Source organism: Fomitopsis serialis (assembly GCF_022376445.1).
Source record: "Fomitopsis serialis strain Sig1Antser10 chromosome Unknown B0H18scaffold_57, whole genome shotgun sequence".
NCBI lineage: Eukaryota > Fungi > Basidiomycota > Agaricomycetes > Polyporales > Fomitopsidaceae > Fomitopsis > Fomitopsis serialis.
The window spans coordinates 121,591-148,881 of record NW_025955017.1 but is presented as its reverse complement, the minus strand read 5'-3'; the positions used below and the strand labels follow the sequence as shown (position 1 = coordinate 148,881).

The 27,291-nt window shown below is 59.6% G+C and overlaps 8 protein-coding genes across 8 annotated transcripts; 5 read left to right on the top strand and 3 right to left on the bottom strand.

Moving 5' to 3' along the window:
- The first annotated feature begins 154 nt into the window (after positions 1-154).
- B0H18DRAFT_910713 (armadillo-type protein) lies at positions 155-3,089 on the top strand. The gene is made up of 6 exons (XM_048041550.1): positions 155-501; positions 718-1,181; positions 1,229-1,309; positions 1,358-2,009; positions 2,070-2,201; positions 2,263-3,089. Exons 1-6 carry the CDS (start codon positions 277-279, stop codon positions 2,599-2,601), a joined length of 1,893 nt encoding a protein of 630 aa, XP_047891060.1. The 5' UTR covers positions 155-276; the 3' UTR covers positions 2,602-3,089.
- A 239-nt stretch (positions 3,090-3,328) lies between these two features.
- Positions 3,329-4,597, top strand: B0H18DRAFT_1086024 (uncharacterized protein; the record flags this gene model as incomplete). Its single annotated transcript, XM_048031981.1, has 3 exons — positions 3,329-3,980; positions 4,042-4,395; positions 4,527-4,597. The coding sequence occupies 3 exons, from the start codon at positions 3,329-3,331 to the stop codon at positions 4,595-4,597; spliced, it is 1,077 nt and encodes a 358-aa protein (XP_047891059.1).
- A 1,328-nt stretch (positions 4,598-5,925) lies between these two features.
- On the top strand, positions 5,926-8,959 carry B0H18DRAFT_910708 (GMC oxidoreductase). The gene is made up of 14 exons (XM_048041549.1): positions 5,926-6,180; positions 6,243-6,321; positions 6,389-6,516; positions 6,575-6,604; positions 6,723-6,816; positions 6,871-6,959; positions 7,014-7,136; positions 7,245-7,467; positions 7,526-7,550; positions 7,606-7,869; positions 7,926-8,140; positions 8,194-8,262; positions 8,316-8,652; positions 8,715-8,959. Exons 1-14 carry the CDS (start codon positions 5,931-5,933, stop codon positions 8,778-8,780), a joined length of 1,992 nt encoding a protein of 663 aa, XP_047891058.1. The 5' UTR covers positions 5,926-5,930; the 3' UTR covers positions 8,781-8,959.
- Positions 8,960-11,862: 2,903 nt separating this feature from the next.
- Positions 11,863-14,745, bottom strand: B0H18DRAFT_532925 (fungal-specific transcription factor domain-containing protein). Its single transcript, XM_048038497.1, has 7 exons — positions 14,317-14,745; positions 14,147-14,251; positions 13,832-14,069; positions 13,427-13,764; positions 12,973-13,353; positions 12,390-12,915; positions 11,863-12,333 (listed from the first exon to the last, which is right to left on the bottom strand). Exons 1-7 carry the CDS (start codon positions 14,404-14,406, stop codon positions 12,011-12,013), a joined length of 2,001 nt encoding a protein of 666 aa, XP_047891057.1. The 5' UTR covers positions 14,407-14,745; the 3' UTR covers positions 11,863-12,010.
- Positions 14,746-18,393: 3,648 nt separating this feature from the next.
- B0H18DRAFT_956464 (fungal-specific transcription factor domain-containing protein) lies at positions 18,394-20,851 on the bottom strand (the record flags this gene model as incomplete). Its single annotated transcript, XM_048042456.1, has 6 exons — positions 18,394-19,838; positions 19,905-20,069; positions 20,122-20,419; positions 20,491-20,592; positions 20,703-20,787; positions 20,814-20,851. The coding sequence occupies 6 exons, from the start codon at positions 20,849-20,851 to the stop codon at positions 18,394-18,396; spliced, it is 2,133 nt and encodes a 710-aa protein (XP_047891056.1).
- Positions 20,852-22,215: 1,364 nt separating this feature from the next.
- B0H18DRAFT_879845 (uncharacterized protein) lies at positions 22,216-24,030 on the bottom strand (the record flags this gene model as incomplete). The annotated part of the gene is made up of 5 exons (XM_048040717.1): positions 22,216-22,349; positions 22,404-22,746; positions 22,872-23,465; positions 23,537-23,812; positions 23,872-24,030. 5 exons carry the CDS (start codon positions 24,028-24,030, stop codon positions 22,216-22,218), a joined length of 1,506 nt encoding a protein of 501 aa, XP_047891055.1.
- Positions 23,886-25,023, top strand: B0H18DRAFT_532450 (uncharacterized protein). The gene is made up of 2 exons (XM_048038496.1): positions 23,886-24,891; positions 24,958-25,023. The coding sequence occupies exon 1, from the start codon at positions 24,067-24,069 to the stop codon at positions 24,667-24,669; it is 603 nt and encodes a 200-aa protein (XP_047891054.1). The 5' UTR covers positions 23,886-24,066; the 3' UTR covers positions 24,670-24,891; positions 24,958-25,023.
- On the top strand, positions 24,702-25,345 carry B0H18DRAFT_1086019 (acyl-CoA-binding protein; the record flags this gene model as incomplete). Its single annotated transcript, XM_048031980.1, has 5 exons — positions 24,702-24,800; positions 24,870-24,891; positions 24,958-25,021; positions 25,137-25,209; positions 25,283-25,345. The coding sequence occupies 5 exons, from the start codon at positions 24,702-24,704 to the stop codon at positions 25,343-25,345; spliced, it is 321 nt and encodes a 106-aa protein (XP_047891053.1).
- Positions 25,346-27,291: the final 1,946 nt, after the last annotated feature.

Below are 27,291 nucleotides of genomic sequence, written 5' to 3'. Positions count from 1 at the left end.
GGAAGATTGCAATGCACAGACGACCTGCAGGCTCAGAAATTCGAAGTCAAGATTTCTGCTTCGGGCATTCCTCGGGCACGTGTGGCAGCGGACTCAAAGGCCGTGCACGACCTCGTGATTGACGCGCTTGCGGCGCCACGGTCACGGTCAAATCACGGGGCAAGTTGAACTTGAGCGAGGTCCACAACTCTCCGCGAACGACTTAGACTGCTTAAAGCACAAGCGACCCCTTTCTCCTCTACATTCCTCCTGTCCTTCACCCCTGACTGTCACATCATGTTCAAAAGCATCCTCCCCTCTCGCAGGGTCCCATCTGCAGACTTTCAGATGGTGACAACCCCTTCCGACTCTGTGCTGAATGGCAAGGAGAACTACCCCGAAGTGTCTGCTCCCGGCGAAAGCAAGCCATCTCGTGTTGAGAAGTTCAAGAAGCGTAAGGGCAAGGAGCAAGCTCAAGTACCTGATAGCCACGCAACGACGCATGCGTTTGAGAAGCTGCTCGTGAGTGTTCGCCCTTTATACCTCCCTGGAGCGTTCTTTCCGTCAGACCAAACGTCCTGTGCTCGCTTGTACAAAGCACTGCCACATAGCTGTACCTTGCGTCTTATGCTGAGCCTAGGCCCTTCAATTGTGTTCGGTGTCGGCCATTCTCATCTTTGCTGCGTCCTGACGTCCATGAAGCCCGTCTTGATGAGCCTAACCATGCATCCCTTCTAGGATGAGCTGCAAGTACCCGACAACATGCGCGAGAAGCTGGCGACGATGGACGCCGGCGTAAAAGCAGCCTTCGTGAAGTCGTCCAAGGATCTCGCTATCATGGGCTCCAAGCCCGCCGAGCCTCCAATGACACCTCGTGGGCTCCGGAAGGCACGCAGCATTGAGTCGATCTCTTCGCCTCAGCCTTCGCAAAAGACTATGCAGTCGAAATACAACCTTTCCCAAATGCCCGACCGCCCGAAGTTTCTAAACCACAACCGTGGTGTGTCCTTCGATGCTGAGCGCCAGACGATGGTATTCCACGAGAAGCCTGTCCCGGCGCCGAGACCGGCGAAGGAAAAGCGCAGCAAGAATGCTATTGCACCTGCGAAGCTGCAGAAGCTGATCAGCAAGGCGCAGGCTACCCATCTTGATATTGAGGTCGTCAAGAAGCTGCGGCTTCACCTACGAAATGAGCCTGCTACGTAAGTCGGCGTAAATCTTAGCTGTGACGATTATTCATTGCATGCAGGTGGACTGAGGAATTCATCCATGAGGGTGGTTACACCACCATGCTCACTCGTCTTCATGAGATCCTCACGGTTGAGTGGCGGTGAGCTCGTCTTCTTGGTCCCGAGTTGTGCAGTTTTGACTTGCCCAGTGAGGAACAACACGACGACCAACTCCTTCACGAATTGCTACGCTGTTTCAAAGCTCTTACAACATCGACTGTCGGCTGCGCGGCCCTTCGGAGCTGCTGCCCTGCCCCTTATAGCCAAATCGTCACTGTTCTCTACTCTGACAAGCGGCCGGGAGAGGTCGCTACCCGGCATCTCATGATCGAGATGCTTCTTGGTCTATTTGAGCTCTACCCAACCTCCTCTCTGCCGTCTACTGGCAACCCTTTCGGAGGGTCGCCGACGTCTCCTTGCGGTCACAACAGGACTCGGTCCGTTCCCTGGGAGTCCGGGTCAACCGCGCCGCTCTCGACGGGACTCATCGTACTTCCCCCGCCCCACTCCTCAGTTTGTTCCCTCGTTAAGTCGCTGATGCTCACGCCGGCGCCTCGTCCCGCGGAGGATGATAGCGTGCCTGTGCAGCCTCATTTCTTCATTGAGAAGATTCACCGGCCTCGGATTTACAAGGCATACCTCGAAGAGATGAGCAACCTTTGCCGCGACTTCTTCTGGATCTACTGCCATCCGACCAACAAGATCTGGAATTTGGATGAAACGGACGAAGAGAAAGCCGAGAGACCACGCGCTCCTAGCGGGATGTCCGGGGGCGTCGAGTATGAGGCAATGTGTTATATGGTCAGTGTCTATGCCTCATCGAGTATTTTGAACGATGCCTGATACTTGTATCTCGTGCAGAGTACGCACTTCAAGTTTCTGAACGCGTATTGCCGTGCTGCAGAAGAACTGCACTATCCTCCACAGCATCCTCTTTCTGCGTATCAATTCCACCGGGACCTCTTTGCGTCCGGCATGGACCGTATCATCATGGTTCGTATTGATTGAGACCTAGCATCATCGCCCAATGGCTCACGCTTCACATCACTTGCAGATGGCCCGCAGAGCATCAAATGCGTACTACCCAATCCTCCATCTTGAGCTCGCGCGCTACGTTCGCTGGGCTACGCGTTCTGGCATCGAGATGCCTTGGGGTATTTCCAGGCTCATGGGCGAACCTCCCGCCCTCTACCTCGTCAAGAAACCCGAACCAACAGCCCCAGAGACAGAGCGACGCCCGGTCCCTCCTACTCCAGGCAAACCCAACAAAGGGAGCGCGTCCGTTCCCAGTTCACCGACGAAGGCGGGCAACGGCTATGTCACGGAACGACCAGGCCATGCTGCGCCTCCTGGCCAGGGCCTGCGGAGGGTCACTCCTATGTTTGGCTTTTAAATTCGAGCGCGCACTGTCAATGCTGTGCATACGACTGTTCGCTTTCCGATGCTCTGAATGATGTTAATCGCTTCTTCTTACCATCTGTCCTCTGATACGTCTACGCTCTCGTTCCCGCCTGCTCTTGTTGTCTCACTAAGTACCATCGACGCCGCTGCGCACGTCGCCCTTGTATATCAGCGACACCGCGACCGTTGCACCCATCTATCTCGCGTATGTACTATAGTAGAGTTGTACGAATGAACGAGCTCGCCATCGTTGGGATCATATCTACTAGCCGACTTGAGACCAGTGACCACGGTGATAGTTACCCCCGCCGAACCTACGGCCCAGCAAACATGTCCTCCTGAGTCCGTACGGCCCGACGGACATCCTGGCCGGACGGCTGGCACAATGCGGCGACATAAGCTGTGCTCTTCCTCACTGTAGCATGCGCTTGGCTGTGCAGACGCAGCATGCACTGCCAGCAGACTTGTGCGAGATTGAAGCGAGGGATTGCCGATTCGGGCAACGCTCCTCAGCGCAGTCGCCGTGGCAGCGGGTGTGCACGTGACTGGGAGGTGGCTGGGTAATTTACGACTTAGCGGGCGCGACGCCTGGTCTCTACCGCCCGACACAACCGCGATTTGTCCTTTCTATCCACGAACATCGTCAACGACCTCCTCACGAAGCCTGCACAGCTCTCTGTTCTCGAGCTGCTCAATTGTCTCCTTCATCGTCAGGCTCCATGGTGAGGTCGGTCTTTCACCGTCGTTACCTCGTCGCGCTGCTCGCTGCGCTCCTTCTTGTCCCCTTCGTTGCTGCCCACGATGCCCGTCCATTAGAGCGCCGAGACCTCAGCAACATCTTCAGTTTCCCCGACAACACTGACACGGACAAGTCGTCGTCGGCGACAGCGAGCAGCAAGTCCAACACCGCATCGGCGTCTGCGACCAGCGCAGCCTCCACTAGTCAAACCAAGTCCACCCAGGCCTCCGCGGGCAGTAACACGTCCAACTCACAGGCGTCCTCGACTTCGAACAGTCAGTCGCAGACGTCGGGTTCCAGCTCCCAGACGACATCTAACAGCCAGTCGACGACATCCGCGCCCTCGTCGACCGCTCCGCCCTCTACTTCCAACGTCCGCTCGACGTCGTACTCGACGGGCGCGGATGGCGAGGTCACCACAGAGATTGTCACACTGCCTGCCTCTGCATTGGCGAGTGGTTCGTCGTCAGCCGCGGGTGCGGCATCCACGAATACCGATAGCTCGAGCGCTGGCCTGAGCACGGGCGGCATTGTTGGTCTCTCGGTCGCAGGCGGAGTGGCACTGCTCGCTGTGATTGCGTTCGCGGTGTTCAAGTTCAGTCGGAAACGGTATCTGGACGAGTACGATGATGGTGCGTGTGACAGCCATCAATTGCTCTTGGGGACCGTCTGCTCAGCTTATACATCTTACAGGCGAAGCAATCAAGTGGCCTGAGCTGGGCAATCATGGCGAAACATCGCATGCACTTCCGACACACCGCACGGGCGGGGCTGGTTTCGAGACGTCGTCCGAAGTGAATCTGACGCGTCCGGATTCGCGTGCAGGCAGCATTACTCCCTCTGCAGCCGCTTCTACTGTGGACCTGTACGGTGCGCAGCCGGATCCCTACGCTGTGCCCCCGCTCCCCCATCTTAATCCGAGCGTAGGTGGCGGTGCGCTCCAGCCATACCGCGATGACCCATCTGCCACGTACTACGACCCGTACAGTGGCCCTGTTCCGCGCACCTTAGAAGGCGAGGCCATTCCGATGACGCAAATCCCAGGCCGTGCGCGCAGTCCAATGCCCATGCAAGGCGCGGGCATGGGCATGGGCATGGACGGGAGAAGATCACCCGGCCCCGCCGCAGCACTCGCTCCACCCATGTCTGTACAAGCTGCATGCGCTCTCCGAGTCCAGGACCAGGCATGGCATTGCGCTCACCGAGCCCAGGGCCGAACATGGCGTACGGTGCAAATCAGTTCGCATGACCGGGCGCTGGAGGGTGAAGGTGGATGGCTGGCCCATGTACAGGGAGGGGAGGAGGGTGATCTGCTCGGATTCTCGTATCGAATTCAAGGGACCTTGGGTCTGGATGTCATCAGCTCAGAAGACAGGGCTGCGGTGTGCAAGGGACTGTAACGGTACTGATACCCTCGAGTGTGTCGCATTCTGGATGGTGCGAGGATAGACAATGCATTCGTCCGTGCTCCTTCATTTGCTGTACGCGTTGGCCGCATACTCACAAGTGTCGTCTGCATTGCTTCTGTAGCCGGCCGATCCGTCCACGTCCCCTTCGCGCTGGCTGGGCCAGCATCCGCTGGGCGTGTCTTGCTGCCATGCACCGTCGCTCCTTTTGTCGCTCGCTACTCGCTGCCATTACGTTCATTTAGTTCTCGCGTGCGGGGCACGCGCACGCGTCCTCGCCGCAGCCACTGCAGTGTGCCGTGCTGCGCCCGTCTTCTGACTCTCCCCCTCTTCGCACATCATTGCACATCTCTCCGGACAACGGACTTATAATCGCTTCTTCGCATTGCACTTTTTCACATAGACGGATGGAACGTCGCCATGTGCTCGTACAACGCTAATGTCTCCCGTATCATACTACCCCCCGTATCTATGCATGTGAACCACCACACTACGTTAGAGCAACGCTAATGCGAAGGATCCTGTCTGCGGCGCGAGTACGATGTGCAGGTTGCCGGTGCCAATGTCCGTACACGCGTTGTTCGCATGGACACTAGGGTAGTGTCGAACGTTGTTCGGACATGCGGCTCACCGCGGTGGCTAACATGAACTTAATGGTGAGTCGACCTTCTCACAAAACGCTGCGAACACGGGCGGACTCATTGCATAAAGCCCTATCGTATGAGCACCGGGTGCTGTCGGTACTTACAGGCTCCAGGAGCACGTCTCGCAGGTCATCTAAGGTTTTCATTTACTTTGTGGCGCGCCCCAATGGACCTGGTCACACTCGGCCTCACAATAGCGCAGTATGTCCCTGCTGTCTATTATGCTTGCGGTCGAATGGCTTATCTGAATCCTAAAGCATAGCTGACGCTGCAATGGAAGCGCTGTGCTCACTGACAGGACAAGACATCGTTGCACCGGCCAAGTTACATTCCGATCATTATCGCTGCTGCATGGAGTGCTGTCCGACTCGATGAACTCCCTTAATCGGACCTGCAGGGACCTCGTGTTCATCAGCTCGGAAATGCATCATCTCCCTGGCGGGGGCTATTCGCGTGGCGGCGTTCATGGCACCATATATCTTGCAGCAATGGTACGCTCCCACTGCAGCGTACCACGGTGAGTCTGCCAGACATGCAACCATTATCAGTGGACACTTTCGTGTCGTCGCTGAGGCAATTACCCGTCCTATGGCGAGCAACCCCCTCCCGTAAGATTTTGTCTTCTGCTGCTGCGCTGGGTGCACTCGCCGTCGTACTTCGCTACGCCTTCTCACGACGGAAAGGCCGGAAGCTCATTGACTTGCGGAGAATTGCTCGCAGTCTAGCAACTGGAGAAGGAGCCGGCGATCACCAGAAGTATGATGTCGTGATCGTGGGTGGTGGTGAGTCCACGTTGTAGTCTGGTATGAACAATGATTTACCTCCGTATGTCTGCGTAATGCAGGTACAGCTGGTTGTGTACTCGCCTCTCGTCTGTCGGAAGACCCCAAAGTACGCGTCTTGTTACTGGAAGCCGGCAGCAGGTCAGTACGCCCAGACGTATCATCCGAGTATACAAACGGCTGACGTGCATGGTGTGATGCCTGGCAGTTCTCTGCATAACCCGTTGTCACGCGTGCCCGCCATGTACCCTCAGTTCTTCCACTCGGAATATGATTACGACCTGTATACGGTCCCTCAAGAGCATGCCAGAATGAAGAGGAAGTTCCACCCGAGAGGTGTGTATTCGTCGTTCCTTCGCTCGGTCTATCTAATGTGTCTGTTCCTCGCATTCAGGGAAAATGCTTGGAGGATGTGAGCACCGTCGTCAGCATGGGTAACGCGAAAGTTTCTCACAACCTTTTTCAATCCCAGGCTCGTCCATGAACGCCATGATGTTAGTACTGTTTTATATCGCCGTCTTCCCTTTCAGCTGATCACGAAGCTAGTTTCCATTACGGCTCTCCATCGGATTTCGACCAGTGGGCAGAGCTTCAAAAAGGGCATGACGGGGCGTCTAACTACAAAGACTTCAGTCGGTGCGTAGGACATCATGATGATGTCTGCTATATTCCGTTTGACAAGACATATAGTTATCTGCGTAAGTTCGAGAGCTTCCATCCGAGTGAGCAACACCCTCTCGTGGACGCCTCTCTACGAGGATCAAGAGGGCCCATGCTCAGTAAGTTTCACCCTTCTGTTCACGCAACGTAGCTGTACGCAGACTTCGGCGTAGGCGGTTACTTCGCGAATTGTTCCGCAGGGACAAAGCGCTTCCTCGAGGCATGCGTCAAGGCGGGAGTATCCCTCAATCAAGACTTCAACACCATAAGGGGCACGCTAGGTGTCAACACAGTACGTGATTTTCAACTATGCCAATGGCCGCGTTCTCATGTATCTGTAGCCGAGTAAGTCTGCTCTTGGTGGCTTGGGGGCTTCATAATCATCACTCGATCATCCTTCACAGTGACGTTCATTGATCCCCGCGGCCGACGTGTGACGACAGAATCTGCCTACCTCACTCCAAAAGTGCTCGCCCGAACGAATCTCACTGTTGCCACGGAGGTCCAAGTTACCCGGGTCATATTCCAACAAGTCAAGGGTAAGACTCCGCGGGCAGTTGCTGTACACTTCAAGGATGCGCGCGGTGGCGCGTTTGAGGTAAAGGCGAAGCGGGAGATTGTATTATCGTGAGCGCCCCATCCACTGTGCGTACGTACAAGCGTTGCGTCTGACATGTTGACATAGGGCCGGAGCCATGCACACTCCGCAAGTACGCTCACTCGCGACACTCATCCATACCGTACCGTCTTACGCATGCCTGACAGCTCCTCATGCTTTCTGGGATCGGTCCAGCGGCACACCTGGCCTCTCACGCCATCCCCGTGGTAGCTGACCTTCCTGGCGTCGGCTCTCACCTTATGGACCACCTCTTAGTAGACTACCACTTCCGAGACAAGACGAAGTCGGTTCTTGCCGGGCTGTCACACGACCCGCGCAAACATGGCAAATTCGACTTGCTAGCGACGCTTCGACGGCTCGCGCTGGTTGTGCACTACACGCTCACAGGAAGAGGGCCTTTGACGACGAATGCATGTCTCCCTACACTTTTTTGACAGACCTCACTGTTTCTGACCATGGCACATAGGTTGCGGAAGGCCTCGCGTTCGTACGTTCTTCTGACTCGGGTCTCCTGGCGCGAGCTGGTGTCAAGCTGTCCACGCCGGATGTCATAGAGGATTCCACTACAGGACCAAATGCACCCGACCTTGAGCTCTTGTTCTCGCCTATGGCTTGGCTCGAGCACACGTGTGGGGCTTACCCCGAGGGGTATCACTTCGGGCTCCATACTATTCTGCTGAGGTATCGAGGCATGCTCTATTGGTGGTTGACCGAAGTTGACCTTGACCTTGCAGACCTACGAGCACAGGGACAATCAGGCTGAACTCGGCGGATCCGTCCGATCCACCACTCATCGATCCCCAGTACGTCTGTTACACGTCGCGCTATCGTTCATTTCACGAGTGTCCCATTCTAGATACCTCTCCACCGAGCACGATGTGGAGGTGCTCGTGCGCGGCGCACGCCTCCTCGCGAACATCCTCCACAAGCCTCCCCTCGTCGACATGCTCGACCCCTCCGGCTCTACCGACACCACCGGCCTGCTCAACCACGATCTCGCCTCGATGAGCGACGCAGAGCTGGAGGCGCTGATCCGCGACCGCGTCGAGACGATCTACCACCCCACGTGCACTGCGCGCATGGCTCCAAGGGCGGACGACGGGGTGGTCGATCCGTTCCTTCGGGTGTATGGCGTGGATGGATTGAGGGTGTGCGATGCGAGTATTTTCCCGACGATCACGAGTGGACACACGGTTAGTGTCCCGGTGCTGGGGTTGATCGTACTCTGGACTTGCAGCTGATGACGATGTTGCAGGTGTCCCCGACCATAGCGGTTGCTGAGAAAGCCGCTGAGATGATCCTAGAGGCTATACATGCTTGAGCCTTTTTGTACGTGGCGTCACCGTTTGATTGCTTGAGGGCCACTCGAAGACCGTGGTGTCGTCTGAAGCTCGTATGCGGCCAAAACTGGATGGTCCTCGTACCGCGTGTGGCGAATGTGCGTGCTGCTCCAGAACCAGGACTGCTTCCTTGGACAACCTCGGAATGCGTTGTACAACCTCGATAATTTAGTGGGTACTTTCATTGAATTGTCTCTCATCGGCGACGATTTCATCGGCGGTCCTCACGACACCAACCACAATTGACGCCTCAACACGTCGCCAATCATTCATACGTGCTCTCGAGTTTCGGTATGTACAGTACAGCCTATCCAAGGTATCACTACGCATAGGCATCCGAGCTACCCGACCCGCAAACCACTCGGTACGCAGAGCGTCTGCGTACTAGACGTCGGCCTTCAAGCCACAGCCGGCGAACCCTTTGATCGGCGAGTTACGAAAGAGATCCTCGGCTGCCTTTGTCCGGACGACACCATGGAGCGATCAGTACGCTGTCGCCATTATTGGCATAGCGTTTGGTGTGGCGAGTTTCGCAACGACGGGCATCGAAATGTGAGTCATCAGAGCGAAATCATCAGAGTACCGCGGCGAACCGCAACGACGGCGTGAAGGTGGCGTTGAACGACTTCGAATGACGCTAACGAGGTACGTACAGACGAGGTTCTGCGATAAGTAGCATCAGGACTCATTCAAACTTCGTAGAGACTAAAATAAACATCAAGTCTCACCATCGCTCGGGCTTCGTCCGGCCCATGCCCGGGTGCCTTCGAGGTCACAGTCGCCGGCAGGTGTGAATGGAAACCGTGGTGCCCGACAATGCCTGTTCAGACAGTGCGACAACGTACGAGGCGGGCCCTGCGATCAAATTCATGATGCATGGTCCTTGAAAAGTGCCGTTGTAGCCGAGGTCCGAAGCGACCTTACACCTGCGTTTCGTAGCGGAGAATACGTGGTGCGTCGCTCCTTGAAACCCGTCGCGTCGAACATCTAGTTTGGTAGACTTGGAGTTTGCAGATCTACTGAAATGTGTGGTGATGGCCTTTGAGGGTGCGTGCAACATAGCACCCACCTGCCCTCGCATAGATTGAGCTCGACCGGCCACCCAGGGCGCGCACCATTGACACACAAGTACCATGTTGCATGCCACTACGCCGACAGCCTCGGAAGATCATCTAAGTGTATAGGTAGACCCCACTAACCCCGCCCAAACGTCTGACACGTCCAGGAACCCGCGACCGGACTAGCGGAAGCGCACACCGCCCATAGAACCAATAACTCAGCGGCACGCGCTGGGCGCTGATTGTGGTCCTCAGAGTCATCGACGTTGAACTGCGCCGATCATCGAGATGCCGGGAAGTGCGGGGAACAACAGTTGGCGAGCGCGACCGGCAGCATCTCATTGTGCAGAGCCTCCAGTGGGACGCGGATTCTGTCTGGACCCGACGGGACATGTTGGTAGTGAGTTCGCAATAGAGTAGCTGGCAGGTCAGTACGAGGCAGGAGGTCGTGCTGGGCTGCTGGGCGGTGAAAGCTGGGATGCCGAGATCGGACATCGGGTGGATGGACTGCTAAAGAGCTGCTATGTGGAGGGGCTGCCGACAATCCGTTGACACATCTGATAGCGGAAGGAGAGGAAAGGCCCACAGCAAGCTCCGGTCTGCACGCCAAGGCTTGATTAAGCAGAAAGCGTCCACCAGGACGTCTTTCCAATTCTAACAGCGATGCTGTGAATAATGCCATGGATAATAATGTGATGAATTGCGCACTTGTCTTCGCTCATTGAGCGTAGGATGATCGCGCACGTCCGAAGGCCGCTGCGCAGATCGCCCGTTGACCGTCGGATGGTATCAAACCTGCAGGCCATGCTGAAACTGCTAATAAAACTGAGCTCGATAGCAGTTGAGCTGACAGGGCGAGCACGAGCACACGACCGACTGTGCATTGGCGGCGTGACCACGGAGGCAGGGCCCTAAGATGGCATGTCTGGATACCAGCTCGCGGTTGACGAGAGGGCGGGACCTCTGGGTGCTTCCCTGCATTGCCGAAACGGGCATCTACCACCCGCATGTGAACAGCGCCTCCAGCGAATGGCGTAGGCCTATTGCTTACCTGTCGTGTGCTGCTGTTCGGATGGAGGACGTGGCCGCTGAGCCTTTGGCGTAGAACACGTTCCGAGTCCAGTCTCTGCGTGCAGACGGCTTTGCGCCACCTTCCATCAATTCGTAGCCACCGGTCGTGGCATGTCTGGCATCGCCTCCCGCCGCGAAGCACAGCCAAATCATTGCGCCACGGTGGGCGTGGCCACGCTCCATGTCCCAGACCGTAAATTTGTCAGGCAGCCCATACTGGACGTCGCAAGAGCCGACCGACGTCCAAAATTGTTTTCTCGGGCAGACGCGAGCACCGAACGTCTCAAACAGAGGGTGGTACATATAAGACGAGCGCGATGTTCCAGCCACAGGTCCCACGGTAAGTACTCCTGCCCGGTCGCGCGTGTGTGGACGCAGAGGCCTCCGGTCCCAGCGAGCGGACGGGACTGTGAGCGAGCCGCTGGAGGGCAGCAGACGGGGTAAGACCGGAACACTCCGTCGAGGGCGCACACCAGAGACGCGGGGAGCGCCGGGGCGCAGCGCTGAAACCCGGCGCGCTGATTGGCTGGGGCTATATGCCGGTTGATCGGGAAATCGCTATATAGCACGGAATCAAAGTGCCTGCATCCTCCCTCCTCCTCCTCCCTCTGCCTCTCCCAGCCCTCTCTTCTCCATTCTCCGCGTCGCTTGGCCGCCCAGCACCACTCTGCAATCTTCTCTCGACGTCCCGCTCCTTTTCCCACTCACAACGGACCCCCGCCGTCTCGCACATCGGTCCCTGCCTTCGTTCTCCGATTCCTCGGAGTACACGCATCCGTCGCGCCATGTCTCACTTTGCTCACAAGGCACGCTTCACTGGACACACGCACGATCGAGCCGTACGGTCAAGGTTCGATCCTCAACGCGTGCGACTTTTCGTCTGCTACGTAAGCACTCGCCTGGCCAGCGCAAGATAGGTGCGATAATGTTATGTCATTACATGGAACACATGCATCTAACTCTAATACATGGCAGTAAAGCAGAGCAACACGAAGGGAACGAAACTCCACGAAACATAATGGCGGAGCAACGCAACATAACTACGGTACTACAGGTCACGTGACTTATGGGCGGCATAGCGGTCATATCAGCAGGACGGTACGGTTCTCCCAAATGCGAGCGAGGCACTCGCGCCAGGGGACAATGGCCGCGGGACCATGCTCTGCTATCAGCAACACACGGGTGTTCCACAGGTTCTCCATCTGGGCAACCAACTCGTAGATGTTGCCAAAGGTATCCTCTATCGAGTATAGTCGGCGCTTCACCATCGCGCGCACGCTCTGGTCGTCGGTCATGCAGCCAGCGAAGAACAGTGGGAACATCAGCGAGCGGTCGTACTCGGAAGTGGGCAGCTGGTGCAGCAAGCTGATGATGTTGGTGACGGCATCGCAGATCTCGGGCACATCTGGTGGAAGGGTGGTCAGGTCGTTGCAGGTGTGTGCGCAGCGTGAGTGTACTTACTCGGAAGGTTCTCGCTGAGCACGGTGTTCAGGTACAGGATCGCGCCTTCTCTCCACAGCTCGCCGACGATCGGCAGCGCATCCGCCTTGAGCATCCCGGTAGTATGACCATGCATGCTCGTAGAAGGTGACGACAACGGGGCCGGCATGCCTCCCGGCACCGGGAGGTGGAGGTCCAATGTCGCCTGTGCGAGGCTCGCATCGAGCGGCGTTAGGTTTCCCTCCCCCGGCTGGCGCAGCATCGGGCGCTGGCGGAGGCTCGTCTCGATCTGCGTGCCCTTGCGGATGAGCTCGCGTACGCTCAGCCCGCCCCGCCGCAGCTCCGCGTTCTTCCAGCTCGCGAGCGCAGAGATCTCGCCGATTGCGAGGGCCACTTCGTCCGGGCACCCCGTGAGCAGGTCCATGCGGACGTCGGTCTGCGGCGAGTTTGCCCAGAAGCCGCTGCCCCCGGACCCGAAGAGCCGTTGGTAGAGCGCGAGGAAGCGCGGGGGTGTCCCGAGAGTGACACTTCCCAGCACGTCGATCCACTAAAGCAACGATCGTCAGTTGTGGGCTGGAGATCTACAAATGCGGATTTGACGCACCATGGTCCCCTTCGCGGCAGCCTTGCCAACCGGCGTCATGTTCATCAAGGTAAGCTTGGGATTCTGCTCCTCGTGGATTCTCGTGGCCGCCAGCCAGTCGCAGGCGACTTCTAGCTCTCCCTGCCAGTTTCTGCGGCCGCCGGTGAGGAGGGAGTACTGGACGAGCAAGATGGCAGCGATCGCGTCGGTGTCGGCGTACTGGAGGTGTCTCGCGTTGCCGAGCTGCCAGCGCGCGCTCTCGTAGTACTGTTTCGCGACAGAGTCGTCCGGGTTCGTGTCCGGCGGCTCGAGGCCCTTCGCTATGCGCGCGCGGATGTAATGTAGACTCGATAATGCACAGATGGCGTTCGCGACCGGGCCTTTTGGATCTGAGTGGACGATCTGTCGAGCGCGAGCGAAGGCGCGAGGTCAGGATCTGCCAGATGCACGCCGATCAGAGGGAGAAGCTGCGCACCGAGTAGAGGGTGTTCGTGAGAGAGTTTCCGGCGAAGACGAACTGCTCCTTCCGGACGCTCTCGAAGTAGTACATGACGTAGGTCTCGTCCGAGATCTCATGCGCCGCGGGTGGCAGCGGCGTAGGCTGCGCCGCGACGGGGACGGACACGGACGCGTCTGTGGGGGAGAAGAAGGGCGTGTATTCTTCGTTACTGGGAACGGGTATCGTAGGGGACATCGTGTGCGGGTATGAAGGGGTCCACTGGGTGAAGTGGTCGCCCATGGCGAACGCAGCGGCACCGGGCGACGCGTTGTTATAGTGTAGGTGGGTGGGGCTCGTGCGAGCGCTGGCAGACCCTGGACGCGCATCACCCGCGTCAGCATAAGCTTCCCGCAGCCTTACAAAGGCAGGATCGTCGCTTACCTGACATGGCCGCCATGCCTGAGTGCTGACGGCTGCGCGATGACGGGTACGGTCGTTGGAAGCGCGCCTCCCCGAGGGGCGAGTGTCGGCGCAGGGAGGAGGAGGGGCCGGGGCCTGCGACGGCGGGGCTGGACGAGGCGGCTTGCATGAAGTTGGCTCGGGGCTGGCCGCGGATGAGCCCTGCACGGGTGAGTTGCTCTTTGATGCTGGCCTTGTACGCGGCGACACGCTCCTTGTCCTATGAAGAGAAGAGAACAAGGGGCGGTCAGCTCAGACGGCTCTCACACGAGTCGCACAGAAGTGGCGTGAACTTACACGCATCCAGTCCGGACGGCGCACCCCCCAGCCCAAGCACTCGATGCCCAGGCGGCGACAGGTCTTGCACGGCCCGCCGTCGTGCTCCTGCTCTTCATCACATTTCTATATAGGGGTGGGGCGCGTCAGATCACGGATGTGGCGGGCGCACAGTGATCGGGCACGCGTACCTTTCTGCGGAGACGGCACGTCCTGAGCGATCGACGTGAGACATGGATCAGTTCCGGGCACGGTACCGCGGGCAGCAGATGGAGACACATACCAGCACCCGCCCTTGCCGACGGAGGAGTGCGAGCGGAGGACGGCGGGGCGCGCGGCGTCGCTGATGCTGCGCTGTTCTTCGGGCGAGTCTGGTTCGTGGGATGCGCGGCCCATGTAGAGAGAGGGCGGCGCGGAGACGGGCGATGCGTTGCTCGAGGGCGTTTCCGAGAAGGCCTCTGGAGAAGGCAGGTGGCTGGGGCTGCTGGCGGGAGAGCCGGATGTTCCAGAGTTGCTTGCCATGTCGATCACCTGAGATGTGCGGAGGAAGGACGTTAAGTATGGGCGTGTGCACTCTATGACGGAGATGGCTCGGGGACAGCAGACAGGAGGAGGCGGTGGATGGAGGAGGCCGGCAATTCGAGCTGGAAAAAGAAATGGGGGGTAGGAGGATGGTACTTCTACCTGTACATGAAGGGTGACAATTGAAGGGTGACAAATGTGATTCCGCCTGGCGAACAGCCAGAAGCTTGTCGTCACCAAGGGTCCCCGGCCTCGGTTCAGCAAGTGCAGAGGAGGAGGCCATCATCGGACCATGCGTTTCAGCCGGATCCCGCGCGAGCTGTGCGTGCGTTTCTCCGCGATCTGCAGACGAAAGAGTCTCTCAATGCGGTCCGTGGGACAAAACATTCCTGTACCGGATTACACCGCCGTAGGCGCACAGCGTCCATTCGCCCCGTTATGTCGCGGAGTCCGTGCGTCTCTCGAATTCCTCCCCTCTGCGGAACATTCGCCCTCGGACATGCACCGCTTTCGTCCAGTTCGCCCCAGTCCGGCTTCCCACCGACCTGTGATGCGGACGAGGCGCACCTGCCACTTACAGTCTTCCGTCGCCATCGTCTACAGTCACGGCAGTTGGGTAGTTGGCAGCCTACGTACTCGCGGGCACATACGCTGCAGCCACAGTATTCAGGCTCCGATATAAGAACTCGCGCGGCCATCGCCGAGCCTCCGGTCGGACTCTGGCAGTCAATTTCTCTCAAGCCAACTGTCGAGCTCGCTTCGGCGAGTGGCGGACATGTATTGTCGAGTGCGCACGGCGACAACAGCCATCATCTTGTACCTAGATCGCCACCATCAAGGTGAGATCGAGGCGATCGCGTGGCGATGGACGGATGGACGGATGGTCTCTACGCCTTCAACGACAAGGCCTACCTTATCAGGAAACCTCAACGCCTCCCTCGACGCGGGCCCGTACGCGACTGCTGTACCACCCAGCGCGCGAGCAATTACGTTCGCCGCCCGTGTAAGATGACTATATGGCCACGGCTCGCGGCTGCTGGACGTACACGACGTTCTCGCCCGCGTCAGCAGACCCAACCCTCCCTCCGAGATCTTCGGCGCGGCTCTCTACGCGAGCACATCCTCAGCCGACACACCGCCGTCCGCAAGTGTGTAGGTCGCCGAACCCGGTGTTCGTCCTCCGAGCTCTCGGAGGCAGCGCGAATATACAGCCGTCGCAGCTAGCGAGCCTCGAGGATACTCGGGCTGCATAGCCGCACCCCGCAGGACTTCGCCACACCCAGGGCAACTTGGCCGGATTAGCACAGCTTCCCGTGCTCGTCGCAATGCGGTGCCATCTGCCCACATGCCTCTTTCATCGTTCGCATCCTCGAGGCCGGTCTTCCATCTCTGTGGGTGGGGTATGGCGCTCGGGTGCGCATGCTGACAGACAAGGCCCCAGACGACCATCGCAGGGAGCAGATCATGGCGTAGCACAGTGAAAAGAGGGGCGGCTCAGCCGACTCGCGGGCGGGCGTGCACACGCGAAGCCTGTCCTTAAGTACATGTGTCATTTGGTCTACACAAAATGTCCGCAAGAGGCGAATAGTATGCTACGTCGCTCGGGCGCGACAAGAAGCTTACGGCGGATGGGCGTCGCATTGAAGCTGGCAAGTGCGGGCACGAATGCGAGGATCCCTGCCATCGCAGCAAGCCATAACGAGAGGTCAAATGTCACAGTCCTGGAGCCTAGCAGTGGAAGTTCGCCACGAGCGCTCAGGATCGTGGGAGAGGCATGGCTCTTCACATGGACTGCATTTTTGTTGACAATGCATTGTTGACTTGTTACCCGGGAGGTCCGTAGTACGTCGTGAAGCAATCACAACACAGTCCTAGCCTCGTCGAAACTACGCGGACTCGGACACGGGAGTTATCTCCATGCAGGACGATGGACTAGTAGACGAAAGTGGTGGGAGGTCCAAGGATGACGAGCCAAAAGGATATTGGCAGCTGGTGCCTCGGCGACCCAAATAAGTCGGAAAGCCGCCGAAGGGCACGCATGCGGGCTGGCTGGGATTGGCTGGCATGTCAACGCTGTGATGGGCACGCCAAAGACAATGAGAAGCGACCAGGAGGGCGAGCGTCAGTAGCCATTTACGGCAGCTGGCCAGGGTGGGAGCGCCAAATTGCCCCGATCTGAGACATCCGAGGGGGTCGGAACTGCTATGCAATCAAGCCTGTCCTGCGCCTCGGACCCGTCGGTTACCTGACTGATCGTTCAAGCGCTGAGGTAAGTCGGCGGAGGGGAGGCCGACCTGGGCGAAAGCGGACGTACCGCCTTGCGCCTTGCGCGCACAGCTCCGTACTGGCTGCGAGCCTCGAGGCGGGCAACGTGACCGCCCTGGGCTCGTTATCTACCTGGTACGGTTTGGCGTGTCCGGAGGACGACTTGCGCAGAGTCGGGTGGGGATCTCGCACCGATCCTGCAGTGGGTTCTGATCACCCTCCGAGACTGATCGTAGAGAGGACCGATTGCAATCGCGGCACGACCATCAAATCATCATTGGTGGCGGGCGACGTCCTGAAACGGGCGTCGCCCTCCGAGCTCGCGGGCGCCTCGCAGGATCGCTATCTGTGGCGTCAGCACTACTGAACGCACCTGCAGACGCCCGTGGGCAGGATAGGCAGCACGTCCGAGTCCCAGTCCGGGCGTCTTCGTCCTTGGAGATGCGTCCGCATTAGTGCTCATCCTCGGAAGATGTGCAGAAGGCTCACCGACTTCGCAGCAGAGAAGAGAACGGCGCCAACGCCTCACCGGAGCCTGCACTCTCACCTTCTTCGAGTTCACTCCCAGGCGCCGGGAGCAGTAGGAGGAAGTGGGAAGAGGCCCACAGTGTCTGACGACTTGGCCTGGCCAGCCCTGCCATGTCCGACCACACTCGAAGCCCCGGTGCAGTCGGACTCGTCATGGGAGCTCCGCATGACTAATATGTGACCTACTAGCTGTAGGGTCTCGCGGTTCTGGCTGGCCATCGACCATCACGAAGTCGTGCGACGATAAGGCGCACAAGTACTAGCCAGCCCTGCCAGACAAGAAATGAACAGGTCGTGCGATGGTGGCACGGCACGCAGGGACAAAAGGCACGTACGGGTGGACACTGGCAGATGAGCAGTATTGTCTTGGACATTGACACCGCGCCCGACGAGTGTCGGACCTTGCGCAATCAAATCAGTTGCGAGGTGACCTCCCTGTCAGATGTGAACCTGCGCAAACCTTGAGCTTCTCTTCTGCAGGCACATGACGTGTGCACGGCCCAAATGTAGATACGCACGCTCCTGGATCCTTGAGGCGCATCGCCACCCGCAGGGGACGTCCTTGCCCGATGGAGCTCCTGAGAAACGAAGCGGCGGGTAGACGCCGCGTGTGGTATTGCGCACTATGGTATCAGGGACTGCGTATTGATACAGAGAAGCCCATTAATACAGTCTATCGGCTATGGACAGCATGGTGAGGACGAGGCACGTACGAGAGGCCACCGAGGATTGCACGACAACGTGTAGACACAGCTTGCGAGAGAGATGCACAGACAAACGAACGCTACGGGCCCCCACGGGCGACGACAAGGGTTTTTAAAAGGGGCAAAGCGTGCAGTGAGCGACAGACTGGGTTCCTATGGATGATGGTGAGAAAAGAGCGTGGCGTGTCGTGAAAAGCAAAGAGGAAGGCAGAGCAGCGAGACCAAAAGAGAGAGAAGAGACCACATCGTCTATACCAGCAGCAGCAAGTCCCGCTGCGACTCCCGCATAACGTCCCTCCAGTTGACGGGGCGCCCCTGATTGCCCTCGCGGCGGGCCCAAACCTGCTCCATGAGCGCTCTTACCTCAGAAACGTTGCCGACGTTGTCGCCTTGCTGCGACTCGAGTAGCTGGAGGAGGAAGCTGCGGTGGCGCGGGTCGTCCGTGAGGCAGCCACAGATACATATACTGAAAACGACGCTCCTGAGCACGGAGCGCGATGCCCGCGCGTTCTGCGTGGGCACACGCCGGAGACACTCGATCGTCTCCGCGACGCCCGCGATGATCTCCGGGCAGGACGGATAGTCGCCGGAGAGCACCGTGTGCAGATACACGCGCGCCGACGCGCGGAAGATGTCGTTCGTGAGCCGGCGCCGCTGGGCGACCTCGGGGTCGGACGTCGTCTGCGTCGGGTCGAAGCGGCCGTAGGCCGTCGCAGTCGGGTGGAGGTACTTGTTCTCGATCTCGAGCCCGCGCTCGACGAGCTGCGGCACGCTGAGGCACCCGCGGTGGCGCTGGCTCTCCTTCCAATGCGCGAGGTTCGAGATCTCCGCGATCGCGAGCACGATGTGGTTCTCGCAGCCCATCACGGGGAGCATCGACAGCTCGGGCGTCGTCGTGGCCCCGTCGTCGATGTACGCCGCGCCCGCGCCGCCGCCCACGACGCCCGCGCTGCGCCCGAACAAGTGGCGGTACGTCTCGAGGAAGCGCGGCACCTGCAGCGTCGTCACCGACGCGAGCACGTCGAACCACATCGTCGTCTTGATGATGAAGCGCGTGCTCTCCGAACACTTCTTGAGCACGTCCTCGGGCCCGTAGAACCGCCTGTCCGCGAGCACCATGTCCACGTACTGCCCCGCGATGTCCAGGTACGCGCCCCACGGCCCGCGCCCGCCAGAGAAGAGGAACGTCGACACGACGTGCAGCCCCGCCATCGCGTCGCCCTCGTTGTATGTCCGCTTGGCCGTGAGCGCATTCTCTAGTCGTCTGTAGATGACCGCCATGTCCGGAGTTCGAGACCGCGACGGGTATTGTATGCTGTGCATATGCAATGCGGAGAGCACACACGCCGCGTCCCTCGCCGACGGACTCCGCTGAATAAGACGGAACATGAAGTTCGATATCGACGCGTCAGCGAGCAAGTACTGGATGGGCAGCACGCTGTGGAAGTAGTGCTGCACCAGTTCGGTCTGGTCGTTAGGGATCATCTGATATTCATAGGTGATGGATGGAGGTATAGGAGGCTCTGGAGGCGGGTCCACTTGTTCGTCGTCGTTGTAGTTGACGGAAATGTTGTATGCGGGGCCAAACGATGAGGGCATACCCGCGCCCGGACCGAGGTAGGCTGTTGGGGCTGCTGACATGGGGTACGCGGAGACAGGTGTCACAGGAGTGGTCGGGCCATTGTGGACAAGCCCTGCCAACAAACGAGGGCATTAATTGCTACATGCATAATACAACTAATAACGGTACGGAGTCTTACAAGACGACGAGGAAGAGATGGGAACTAGACTATTCGAGGACGGTAACATAGTAGCGGGGGGCGGAGGGTAGAGCATGTCGTTGACCGTCGGGAGCACATTATTGCTCCTCGCCAACGCAGAGTCATGGTGGTGTCCGCCCAAGTCCGGGAGAGTGGGCTGCCAGCCTGCAACATGTTCAATACGAAGGACGATGAGGACGGAGGGACGACTACGCACTCGCACTGTAGGAAGGTTCGTGTTGCATTGGAGGAGGAGCAGGCTGGTAGTGAGAGCCGTCGCGGACAAAGGACGTTGCAAGACCGCCCACCGGCCTATGACCGTCGCTGGAGCTCGCGGAGAGGGTAGGAGTAGGGGGGCTTGACGGGGACGAGTTGCGCAAATTTTCGACCAGGATGAGCATTTGAGGCTCCTGCTCGTTTGTGCGCGGCCCTGAGCCAGAATGGCCCTTGATCATGCCTTGAGAGGCGAGGAAAGCTTTGATCTTGTCGCGCAACTCCGTGACGCTATTGTTCTCCTAAAGGGGCGGGGGATGTGGCGTTAGTACGGACGACACCCCAGCGAGTGGCGAGGGCGTCGAGGACTCACTCTCATCCAGTCTGGCCGCTTTGCGCCGAATCCAAGGCATTGGAGACGAAGCCTAACACATGTCTGGCACGCGCCCTGCTCGTTCGGCTGCTCGTCGCATTTCTGTGCGTCGCGAGTGGGTGTGCCACATGGTGAAAAAACGCGGAAAAAAGGGATCGGTGAGCATCTGGCGGGCCAACTGCGCGTCTCCCGACGCGTAGAGGGTCACGTACCTTCCTGCGGATCCGACAGGTGTAGCAGCCCGACTTAGCGCGGACGGCGCCTTTCGGCTTGGGCGCTCCGGCCTTCTTCTGCGACCTGGCGGCGGCGGAGAGGGAGGAGACGGGCTTCCTGTTTGGGCTGGGGGGGCAGCGTCGGGCATGGTTGCGAGTATATACGGCGGGAGGGCAAGGGGGCAGGCGGGGCGACCGACGAAGGACAAGGAGGGCGGGGAGGAGGGAGGACTGGTATATGTACTCCTGGGCGCTGGGGAGACGTGCGAAGGAGGACGGAGGTGTCGCCCAACTTCCCTTTTGCGGGTCGACTGAACCTTCCACCCGTCCCCCGCCACCCCCAATTTTCCAGGCGCCCACGAGGTCCTGCTTGGTCAGGCCCCCGCGCCGGCAGTCCCTCGGCCGCCCAGAGCCAATCACGTCCGCCGGCGTCTGATCGCAGCAGGCGCCCCTCCCGATGTGCGTGTGGCGAGGCCCGTCCGCTCTCACCCCGCCCTCCCGCTGCCCCCGGCCGTGTCCCGCCCGCGGTGTCTGCTTGGGTGCGCGGCCGCGGGAGGAGACACCGGGTGGGGTGCTGAACTCTACCCTGGTCTTCGCGCCGCGGAGGGCAGGAGCGAGCCCGCAGAGGGGGAGCCCTCCTCGTGGCTGGCCCACGGGCGGTCATGAGGCAAGCATAGCCGCTGAGATCGGAGTGGTATCATGCGATTCCCAAGGCACCCGCCCACGTCGGTCGCGACCGCTCCTGTCTAGAACTCCCCCGCCGGGCTCATCCCCGCGCCTGTCCTCCCATCCATCACCACCGCGACGACGCCCTAGCCGACGTTTTAATATACGTGCCCTCGACGTGCTCAGCCTCGCCCACGGCGGCGACACCAACAGCGGGACGGTACCACACTTATCATCGTGCTCCCGCAGCGACGCCACCATCCGCACGCGGCTGTCCTCCCATCGGAAGAGAAGCCCGGCGCTTAGGTAAACTTACGACCTCCTCGCATGTTGCAACCACAATCACAGAAGGCCCGGAAGTTTGACAGATACGGTATGCATTCTACTTGCTACCCCAGGTCCCCCTTTGTGTGTCTGTTCGGTGGAGTGATCCTGCCCGGCAGCCTGCCAGCCCGCGGCGCGTCCACAATGCACGCAGTCTCCTGATCTCGAATGCAACTTAATCCTGTAGGGGATCCTCGACACGGCCTGCCATTCAAACCTTGATGCCCAGCCACGCACGACAAATGTCGACGCCATCCCAGGCTTCTCCGCGCTATCCCATTACAGGTCATATCGTATAGAGTACCCATTCAGATTACTGTACATCTCGCACGAGCAACACGGAATCAAAAATCCACCCACGGAATCATGATATGATAAACCCCCACTCGCGCTCGGGCGCGCGCGCGCACCTTCGTCCTTTTGGGCGTCCCCGATCCCGCAGAACGCGAGATACGACGATATACGAAGCTGTGCCGGCCAAATAACACATTACACCGTCCGCGACAGCCTCCGAGCCGCCGCGTCAAGATTGCCGTTCAGATGCCGCTTCCTGCGGCAGCACGACGCCCCCCAGTGCGGGCCGCCCACTCAGGCTGAGCCGCCGGGCGAACGAGTCTCTGCGTTTCCCCGTCCCCGCGCTTGCGCTCGCCCCCGCGCCTACCGCGTTCCCCGGGGTACCCTGGGCATGCCCCGCAACCTCCGCGGACGGACCAGCTCCAGCAGCGGGCGCCCCGGGGGAGAGTTTCGCTGGTGTCGCATCCCCGGGCATGACGCCAGCCCCCGATCGTCGGGCGATGAGCGCACGTACTGCACTGAGCCACTTGATCTCTTCCTCCTCGCTAGGCGCACAGACCAGCAGTGTTCGCTTCGTCGTCACGATCTTGAAGGTGTGTTGCCGGTGCACGTTGTCGCCGTCGCCGACGCCCGCGAATTGCTGCGGAGGGGACGCGCTCCCGGCCACCACGTTGCTTGGTGCGTTGCGGTGCGGGGGGAGGTCGTACTCGAGTGCGTCAAGGATCTGGGCCAGCGGTACCTCTCGGTGAGGCTTCGTATCCTGTGCAGCGTTGTAACGCGACAGATCGGGGAGAAGCACGGGCAGAAGAATCACATCACGGACAATGTTAGCAATGGCGTCTAGGCTTGTGGCACAGAGTTCAGCGGCCACACGGAAGAACTCACTATATGGCTCCGAGAATACATGAGCTTCTCACTGCTCAGGACGAACCACCGTTTGTGCCAATTGTGCCGCCGCGAGCCGCACTTTAGTAAATAGCCGGACAACACGACTTTTGGAGATTCCTTGGTCGCCCCCGCCTGCTTGGAGGGGGAGTGATCCTGGACGTGTCTCACGGGCGCCGGGGACGCGTCGTCCGAGTCAGAGGAGGTAAGGTGGTGTGCGAGGGGAGACTGCGAGAGTGATGACGCCACGATCGGCGGCGCGGAGTGCAGCGGCTTCGCGTGGTGGTTGGAGGTAGAGCTCGGTATGGGGACCGGGGCAGTGGCTGCGGCCTGGGCATTCGTGGCGAGAAGGGCCTGCCGCGACTCGTTGATCGCCTTGACCCAGCTCGCGAGCTCCAGGGATGTCTCCGCGGAGAGGTAGAACGTGCGCGTGGGCGAGACGAGCCCGAACGTGTTGGAGTGCTTCTTGAGCGCGACGGGTGTGCAGGTGTGCACATCGCTGAGATCGAGGAGACGGAGGAGCTTGTACTCCGCGTCGGTCTTGTAGAACGCGAGGTGCGCGGGGCGCAGCACGAACCAGCGCCGCTTCCACGTCTGCGGGCGGGGCCACGACGACAAACGACTCGTCAGGAAGGAGCGCACTGACAGCGCGACATGACACGTACCTTCCTCCTTTCGCCCTTCTTCCATAGGTAGCCTGTCATAAGTACCGTCTCGTCATACGAGCCACGCTGTGCCCTCTTTCCGTCCGCGGTCCGCCAGCCGCCCTCGCCCTCGTCTTCATCCTCCTCTGATTCTTCCCCGCTCCCGTCGCGTCGTTCTGCGATGGCTGAGAGGGCGGGCGGCTGCGAGGAGGGGCTGGTCGCGAGTGCGGATGCAGTGACGGTGACGTTCGGGACGTTATTTGACGACTCTGGGAAGACGATATCCTCCGAATCAGACTCTCTATCGGATGCGGGTGGTGGTTGTAGGGATTTCTGGAGGACACGGCGGTGAGCACAGCATAGAGTGACATAGGCACCGTGTGGGACAGATGCCGGCGCGATAAGGCGCGGCCAAGGCGACGGACCTTTGGGGGTGGCTTGGAGTGCATGGAGAGTTTGCGCGTCACCTCCTGGTGGGAGGGCGGGGGCGCAGAGCGCGAGAGGGTGGTCGACATGGGTGGCGGGCGAGCGGGAGGCGGTGGGGTGCAGTGATGACGGGTCGGGCGTCACAACGAACAGCAGCAGTACCGTTGCCAGGCCCGTCGGGCGTCACCGTCCCCGCCCCGGTCATCACGGCGCGCCCCCGCCACGGCCGGCGGAGTTGGCGGAGTCCCAACCCGGTGGCTGCACGACGTCACTCGCGGCGGGTGGCTGCCCGGCGACGCGCGGATCGGGAACGCCGGGGCGCATCAGCCCGCCGATTCGCGCTCAGCGGACGCGAGATTCGGTGTCGCCCGTGCGATGCGCAGGGACGCGCCGGGGATCGAGCGCGGAAGATTGTGTGCCCAGGAAATCTCGAATATATTATCGACGCCATCTCGACGCCACTCGCCCGCTCCCCGCGAATCCCGCACACTGTGTACGCGGCCCATCTAAGCGGCCAGCGTTTCCCGCAGCAGCATAAAGAGTGCTCGTTTGCCCAGCGCGCGCGTCGTCCTCCGTCTCCCCAGCCAGGCAGAGCCAGGCTCTGCGATCTGCACCGATGGACGCCCCATCGTCCCCATCTTCTGCGCTCGTCACGACATATCGGGCCATCCCCGAGTCCACTCGCAGCTGATTTCCATCTCGCCCCAAAGCGACGACCTCCACCTTGATCCCACACCCCACGCACCGCCATCTGCCCACCATGTCCGTCTCCGAAGCCAAGTTCAACAAAGCTGTCCAGATCATCCAGGGTCTGCCCAAGGACGGGCCCGTGAAGCCGACCCAGGACGACCAGCTGTTCGTGAGTGGTCGCCATCGTCTCACCCCGGCGCCCGCTGTCGTGCTCACGATGGATCCGTGATGGCGGCAGTTCTACAAGTACTACAAGCAAGGTGCGCAGCGCGCCGCATCTGTGCCACACTGATGGCTGACGGACTCTGACTGATGCCGTCGGGCAGCCACGGTGGGCGACGTGAACACGTCCAGGCCGGGCATGCTTGATTTTGTAGGCAAGGCGAAATGGTGAGCCGATTGATCACGGAATCGCATCCCCTTGATGGGGCCCGAGCTTCTCCACACCTGTCTGCGCCGTAAACCCGTCGAACAGCACGCGCTGATGCATGGGCTCCCGCTACAGGGACGCATGGAAGTCGGTGGAGGGCACGTCACAGGATGAGGCCCGCACCAAGTACGTCGAGAAGTTGTTCGAGGTACGTTTCCCACCGTGAGCGCGTATGGCGTGCGCCTTGACTGACTGTATCCTATTCGTGATGCGCTGTGCAGATCCTCAACGCGTCTGGGGACGAGGAATCGAAGAAGTACATCGCAGATATCGAGGCTGCGTAAGCCACAGCTCGCTGCGTACTCAATGCTGACGAAGTCTCGGGGGGTGTAAGTAAGCTGAAGTGTAGCAGCCAGGATCCGACTGGTGCTTGATGTATTAGGAATGTCATGAGACCCTGTGCGGTACGGTCTGGGAAGCATGTGGAGGCCTAGTATGTGCATGCATCCTCGGAGGCGAGTGAGCGCCGGAGGGCGAGGAGAAGAGCGAGCACGCAGATCGCACGTTTCAGCTGCACGAGTATGAGGATAACGGCAGGGTGTGATGGGCATGATAGGGAGCTTCGTGCGGTGGTGGTGGCATGGCCGGGCAGCCTTCGCGCAGGGCTCTAGACTTGCTATGGGCAGGCGTAGGCTGGAGCGCGTATGACACTTCAGGGGCGTCTGATTTGGGGCGTCTTCAGGCTGCTTCGCGGGCGCTCCGCCACGGACGAAGCTGTCAATTTCGCGTCGTTCATTATGGCGAATCACGTCCCGCCCTGGTCGTAAGCAGCCCGCGCATCCCCGTCCTGCGGCTGCCGGCGCTTGCGCCCCGGTCAGCTCGCTGACCTCCAACTGACCTCCAAGATCCGATTTGAGCCTACCGACCCCCCGGCTCTGGACCCTGTACCTCCCCCCGCCACCCCTCCTGCTCCATCCGGTGTACTCGCTCTATATTTGTCGCCCCGACGACCAGGTATATCGCCTCGTCGCCCGCCATGCGTCTGTCGGTCGGCTGCAGCGTGTTTCTGGGCAGCGCTACGCCCAAGATAGGGAGGCAGATTGCGTGGACACGACAGCTGCGACTGTGGTGCCCGGGCCATTTTGCAATCGGGAGGGGCCCATCAGCCCGCGCTCGTTCGAACCTCCAACACCACGGCGCCAATGTGCCACCGATTGCGTTCGTATGTTCCGCTGCGATGTCGGCCATCCCGGGCGCCCCACTTGTCAGATACAATGTTCCCGCAGCCACCACTGCAGCGCAATCACCGAAGTTTCAAGCCAGTACTAGGCGTGACCTGCTGCGAAGGGACTCCAGACAGCGCTGCACGACTGCAGCTGTTTCAGGCACCGTTCAGAGACTTTCATTGTTTTGTGGGAGGTACGTCGACAGTGACGAGCTTCTAGCCCTTTGCGATCCCGGGAGACGGACGACATTGGAAAGACCATCACGTGTGTAGAAGACATACATTCTTGTGTACAACGCTGGAGGCTCGTGCATCTGGATGTGACATGGTTCTACTGAATGTGGTACACACTGGCAGGCTCAGGCCACCCCGCTGATATCCATGGCCTGCTTCAGTTGATGCAGTTGTACATTATCCTCCGAGTTTCTGCCTACACACTGAATGTTCGCCTTCAATGCCGTGCCATGAGTTCTGTCCCACACTGAACGACTTCCATGCGCAGAATGACCATGCCATGCGCAATACCTGGTTTAGACAGCTCAGGCTGCATAGTCGTACTTAACGGAAGGCGACCGCCTCGCAGCTCATCTGCTCAACCTGCTTGATAGTTAAACTCATTGACCATGGCCGTATCACTTTTGCACCTCAGCCTGGCGAGCCTCTCTACAACGAAGGTCAGGAGTGATCTGGATCTGCGCCAATGTGGGTTTGACGACCGTTCTTCCAGTATCACGCATTTTCCACAACGGTTGGGATAGCGGACAATACTCTCGACCGCATATCAAGCACATCTTCTACGTGAAGCACCTCGGTCCGACTGCCCAGCGACATCTTGCTGCCAACAGCGCGCACTCGTAGATCGATCGTTCTGCGTCTGCTTGATTGCTGAAGGCAGGTGGCTATCGCTAGAAACCGCGTCGGAAATATACAGTACCTGTTCCATGGGACGGTACGCACATGCCGTACCGGGGACCATCACAACTGGACCGAGCCTTGCCACGACCACGATTGCCACCTCTGTTCGATCCTCAAATGCTCGTTTGACCTCAGCAGAGCTGCGGCAAC